At 46.1% G+C, this 6,000-nt stretch overlaps 1 protein-coding gene across 1 annotated transcript in view; it reads left to right on the top strand.

The window, feature by feature from the left end:
• The first annotated feature begins 3,778 nt into the window (after positions 1-3,778).
• MAP3K1 (mitogen-activated protein kinase kinase kinase 1) overlaps positions 3,779-6,000 on the top strand; it is a 72,006-nt gene continuing 69,784 nt past the window's right edge. The window contains exon 1 of the mRNA XM_060761504.2: positions 3,779-4,315. Coding sequence (XP_060617487.2) covers positions 3,939-4,315 — 377 coding nt within the window. The 5' untranslated portion in view covers positions 3,779-3,938. The remainder of the gene's footprint in view (positions 4,316-6,000) is intronic.

Raw genomic sequence — 6,000 nt, 5'->3', positions numbered from 1 at the left:
CAGCCAGGTTAATTTTCTATTTTCAGAAAGCTTTTACTGCTTTACTATAAAAACGATTTAAAAATAGACATGCCCTACTCAGGGCTTATCTACGCTCATGAAAATAAATGGTATCTGTCTTGCATCCAGTGCTGGCATAACACACAATGTTTTTGAGGATTTGAATCTAATTCAGTTCTTTTTCACCTTGAGGGTTTAATCATAATGAAACTTTATTATTACTTTATATTATTATTTGAAACACAACAAGATGAGTCTGCTGTGGAGTCATCTTGTGTATGGCCATGTTCCAGAAGCATTCTCTCCAGACATTTTTCCCACATCTATGGCAGGCATCCTCAGAAGTTGTGAGATGTTTTGGATATAATAGCTGTTAAAGAGCTCCAGCATTTCTGTGTTTGCAAATAATATACTGTGTCCAGGTTGGTCCATCAAGTGCTCTGCTGTGGCTGACTTCTCTGGCTGAATTAGTCATGTTCCTTGATTTGTGTTTGGATGCTGCATTTGATGGTCCCTATGTCACCACCATGTCAGATTACACAGAGAAGCTACTGAAATCCACAAACATGTGGCCAATTTCAACAGAAAGGAGGAAAAAATGAAAATGAAAAAAATCTGGCTACCAGTATTTAAAAAGCTCTAAAATCAGGACAGTAAATAAAGAACAACACTCTGAAAGCAGGGGAATTCAAGACATGGAAAAATCAAGGCCAGCTAACGCTTCCCAACAAAGGATTCCCCCAGGCAGGAATCAGCCAGTCTTTGAAACTGCAAGGCCATTCAATACTAATCAAGATGGCCAATTGCAACATTTACACCTGCCACTTGCCAAGTTTCCAACAGACCTCACAACCTCTGAGGATGCCTGCTGTAGATGTGGGTGAAACGTCAGGAGGGAATACTTCTGGACATGGTCATACAGCCTGGAAAACTCACAGCAACCAAAATCTACCTTGTTTGTAACTTGAGAACTGCCTGTATGCAATTTTGTCCTCTGAATGTGGGGATAGGGCTAACCCTACTTTTAGACAAAATGACACAATCAATCAAATTGTTTGATTTATATCACATCTTTACTCAAAGGTAGAACTCAATGTGATTTCCAAAATAAAAAAGGGACACGTGGTTGTAAAAGGTACCAAAAATTATGATTAAAATATGAAACTGTATATATTTATACCAAATTAAACATGAATTTAGATCCATAGATTAAAACATAAAAAAATTAAGAGAAAGCTCATAATATAAAACAACTGGTGTGGTGTAGTGTTTAAGCGCTGGGTGAGGACTCTAGAGACAAGGGTTCAAATCCCTGCTCAGTGTGGAAATCCACTGGTGGACCTTGAACAAGTCACACACTCTCAGCCTCAGAGGAATGACAAGGAAACCTCCCTCCAAGCAATTCTTGCCAAGAAAACTCGAAATGAGGTTTCCTTTAGGGTCACCGTATGTTTGAAATGACTTGAAGGCACTGGAAGACAAAGAGCCATAATGTAAAGCAATTCATTCTCACAAACATTTGCGCCTCAGGCAGCAGTTTGGGGATGGTATGAAGGTCAGAAAATTGTTTCTACTGTGCAATCATCATAATTCAACTGCTGGAGAGAACACATGGAATTTTCTGTCTTCAGGGCCAAAACAAGAGATTGAATACTTTCTTTCCTCTTTAATTTGATGTTACCCCTAAGGCAGCAAGAGAACTCCAATTGCCCTGAGTGTCCTTCCTTCCTTCCTTCCTTCGTCCTTCGTTTTCCTTCCTTCCTCCCACCTTCTTTCTTTTCCTTCCTTTTCTTTGAGGCAGGTGATGCACCTTTCCTTCCCTCCCTCCTTCTTTCTTTCCCATCCTTTCTTCCTTTCTTTCCTTTGAGGCAGGTAATGCATTCTTTCCTCCCTCTCTCCTTCTTTCTTTCCCATCCTTTCTTCCTTTCTTTCCTTTGAGGCAGGTAATGCATTCTTTCCTCCCTCTTTCCCTGCCTCTTTCTTTCCCTCCCTCCCTCCCATTCTTTCTTTTCCTTCCTTCCTTCCCTCTCTCCTTTCTTTCCTGTCCCTCCCTCCTTAATTCTATCCCTTCCTTCCTTCCCCTTCTTTTCCTTCCTCTCCTTCTTTCTTATCCTTCCTTCCCTCCTTTCTTCTTTCCCTTCCTTCCTTCCCTCTTCCTTTTCCTTCATTTCCTCCTTTTCTCCTTCCTTTCTCTCCATTGAGGTAGGTGATGCACCTTTCTTTCCTTCCTCCTTCCTTCTTTTCCGTTCTTCCTTCCTTCCCCCTCTTTTTCCTTCCTTCTTTTCCTTCCGTCCCTCCTCCCTTTCTCTCCTTTGGGGCAGGTGATGCACTTTCCTTCCTTCCTTCCTTTCCTCCCTCCTTTTCCTTCTCTCCTTCCTGCCTTCTTTCTTTACCTTCCTTCCTACCCTCTTTCCCCATTCTTTTCCTTCCTTCCTCTCCTTTGAGGTGGGTGATGCACCTTTCTTTCCTTCTTCCCTCCCTCCTTCCTTCTTTTCCTTCCTTCCTCCTTTCTTTTCCTTCCTTCCTCCTTTCTTTTCCTTCCTTCCTCTCCTTTGAGGTGGGTGATGCACCCTTCCTTCCTTCCTTCCTTCCTTCCTTCCTTCTTTCTTTTCCTTCCTTCCTTCCTTCCTTCCTTCCTTTCTCTCCTTTGAGGTGGGTGATGCAGCTTTCTTTCTTTCCTTCCTTTCCTTCTTCCCTCCCTCCTTCTTTTCCTTCCTTCCTCCTTCACTCTTTTCCTTCCTTCCTTCCTTCCTTCCTTCCTCTCCTTTGAGGTGGGTGATGCACCTTTCCTTCCTTCCTTCCTTCCTTCCTCCCTCCCCTTAGAGGCGGGTGATGCACCTTTCTTTCTTTCCTTCTTTTCCTCCCTCCCTCCTTCCTTCTTTTGCTCCTTTGAGGTGGGAGATGCACCTGTGTGGCCAAAGGAGGCACTGAGATCACCCTAGTCCTTCCTTCCTTCCTTCCTTCCTTCTTCCTTTCCCCCCTTCCTTCCTTCCCTCCCTCCCTTTTTTCTTTCTCTCCCTCCTCCTTCCTTCCTTCCCTCTCTCTCGCCCTCCTTCCTCTTTTTTTCTTTACATATCTTTCTCTCTCCCCCTTCTTCTTTCTTTCTCTCTCCCTCCTTCTTCCTTCCTTCCCTCCCTCCATCTTTCTCCCCCTCTTTATTTCTTTATATCTCTTTCTCTCTCCAACTTTTATTCTTTCTCTCTCCCTTCTTCTTTCTCTCTCCCTCCTTCTTCCTTCCCTCCATCTTTCTTTCTCTCCCTCCTCCCTCTTATTTCTTTATATATATCTCTTTCTCTCCCCTTTTATTCTTCCTCCCTCCCTCTTTCTCTCTCTCCCTCCTTCTTCCTTCCTTCCTTCACTGTGTCTTTCTCTCGCTTTCCCTTCCCTCCTCTTTTTTTCTTTATATCTCTCTTTCTTCCACTTTTATTCTTTCTCCCTCCCTCCCTCTTTCTCTCGCTCCCTCTTCCTTCCTTCCTTCCTTCCCTCCCTCAATCTTTCATTCTCTCTCTCTCTCTCCTCCCTCTTTCTTTATATATCTCTCTTTCTCTTTCCCACTTTTATTCTTTCTCCCTCCCTCTTTCTTTCTCCCTCCCTCCCTTCTTTCTCTCTCTCTCCCTCCTTCTTCTTTTCTCCCTCCTTCCCTCCCTCTCTCTTCCTCTCCTTTGAGGCGGGCGATGCACCTGTGCGGCCAGAGGAGGCGCTGAGGCGGCCCTTGTCCTTCCCTTTCCCCCCTTCCTTGCTCCGAGGGGCCCCTCAGGTGACCTCCGGCCCCGCCCCCTTCAACCTGGGCCCGCCCCCTTCGCTACGCCACTCGCGCAGCCCACGCTCTTTCCGCTTTGGGGAATCCTCCTCCTCCTCCTCCTCCTTCCTGAGTCCGAGTCGAGTGACTGCCTTGACGGAGCGAGCGTGGGATGTGATGTGACCCGCCGCCAGAGAAAATGGCGGCAGCAGCAGCAGCAGCAGCAGCGGGAGGAGGACCAGGACCAGGACCAGGGATGGCTTCGAACCGCCTCTCCGCCTCTTTGGCGGGGAACGAAGCTCTCGCTGCTGCCGCCGCCGCCGCCGCTGCTGCTCGGAGCCCGAAGCTGGCCAGGAACGGAGGCAAAAGCGGAGAAGTGGTGCTGGCGAGGGAGCCGCGCGCCTCGGACTGGCGGAGGAAGCAGCTGCGCAAAGTGCGGAGCGTGGAGCTGGACGGGCTGCCCGAGCCGCCCGGTGAGGAGGGCTCCGCCGCCGAGGGGGACGCGGCCTGCCTTCTCCTCCTCCCTCCACCCGGCGCCCACGACCCTCCGACGCCGGAACCCGGGGCAGAGAGCGGGTGAGGACTGGAAGGAGCCCTTTCCTTTGGCCTGAGGCCTCCTCTCCCTTGTTTCCTGAGGAGGGCAGGGCTGGGCGAGAAGGAGAGTCACCACACAGAGCCATACTGAACTTCCTCAGTGGGCTTGGATCTATCTAGACCAGGCCTGGGCCAAGTTGGCCCCTCTGATATGCTTTGGACTCCAACTCCCATCATTCCTAACAGCCTCAGGCCCCTTCCTTTTCCCCCTCAGCCGCTTAAGCGGCTGAGGGGGAAAAGGAAGGGGCCTGAGGCTGTTAGGAATGATGGGAGTTGGAGTCCAAAGCATTTCAGAGGGGCCAACTTGGCCCAGGCTTGGTTTACATACATATCTACCTCAGGAAGTGAGGACTGGAAACTTTATTTCAGTATGGAGAGAAGAAACTTTGTCTCTGTGAGAATCAAAACATAGAGACCTACTCCTGGTCTTGAGACATATATATCTCAGGTAATGAGGACTGGAAACTTTATTTCAGTATGGGGAGAAAAAGCTTTGTGAGAATCAAAACACAGAGACATACCCCTTCTTTCCACACTGAGTGTGTGATTAAAAGGGCCTGAGCCCAGTGATTGACTGGCCTATATACATATATGTCTCAGGAAATGTGGACTGAACAGTCCAGAGAACTGACAAGTTTAGTTCATTATGGAGAGAAAAAGCTTTGTGTCTGTGAGAATCAAAACACAGAGACCTACTCCTGGTCTTGAGACATATATGTCTCAGGTAATGAGGACTGGAAACTTCATTTCAGTATGGGGAGAAAAAGCTTTGTTTCTGTGAGATCAAAAACACAGAGACATACCCCTTCTTCCCACACTGAGTGTGTGTATCTGCGTCTCTATATTCATATGTGTGTCTCAAAAGTGTTGAGATAAGTCTCCGGTGTGCGGGAAAGGGAAAATTCAACCTCAACCCAGTGATTGACTGGTCTACATAGATATATATCTTAGGAAATGAGGACTGGATAATACGGAGAACTAGCAAGTTTAGTTCATTATGGAGATAAAAAGCTTTGTTTCTGTGAGATCAAAAACACAGAGACATACCCCTTCTTCCCACACTGAGTGTGTGTATCTGCGTCTCTATATTCATATGTGTTTCTCAAAAGTGTTGAGATAAGTCTCCAGTGTGTGGGAAAGGGAAAACTCAACCTCAACCCAGTGAGTGACTGGTCTACATACATATATGTCTCAGGAAATGAGGACAGGACAGTACAGAGAGCTGGCAAGTTTATTTCATTATGGAGAGAAAAAGCTTTGTCTCGGTGAGAATCAAAACACAGAGATAAGTCTGCAGTGTGTGGGTAAGGGAAAATTCAACCTCAGCCCAGTGATTGACTGGTCTACATACATATATGTCTCAGGAAACAAGGACTGGACAGGACAGAGAACTGGCAACTTTATTTCATTATGGAGAGAAAAAGCTTTGTGTCCGTGAGAATCAAAACACAGAGATCTACCCCTTCTTTCCACACAGAGTGTGTGTCTATCTGTGTCTCTATATTTGTATGTGTGTCTCAAAAGTGTTGAGATAAGTCTCCAGAGCATGCCTGTTGTATATAGAGAAGCATATATGTGTATAATATTTATAATATTATAATGTAATGCAATATAATACTACTAATAATATATTATAATTATATATTTACATTATATTATGTAGGAAA

This window comes from Anolis sagrei, chromosome 2 (genome assembly GCF_037176765.1).
Source record: "Anolis sagrei isolate rAnoSag1 chromosome 2, rAnoSag1.mat, whole genome shotgun sequence".
In the NCBI taxonomy this organism is placed as follows: Eukaryota; Metazoa; Chordata; class Lepidosauria; order Squamata; family Dactyloidae; genus Anolis; species Anolis sagrei.
Note: the sequence above shows the minus strand (reverse complement) of the source record. Positions and strands in the feature narration are given on the sequence as shown.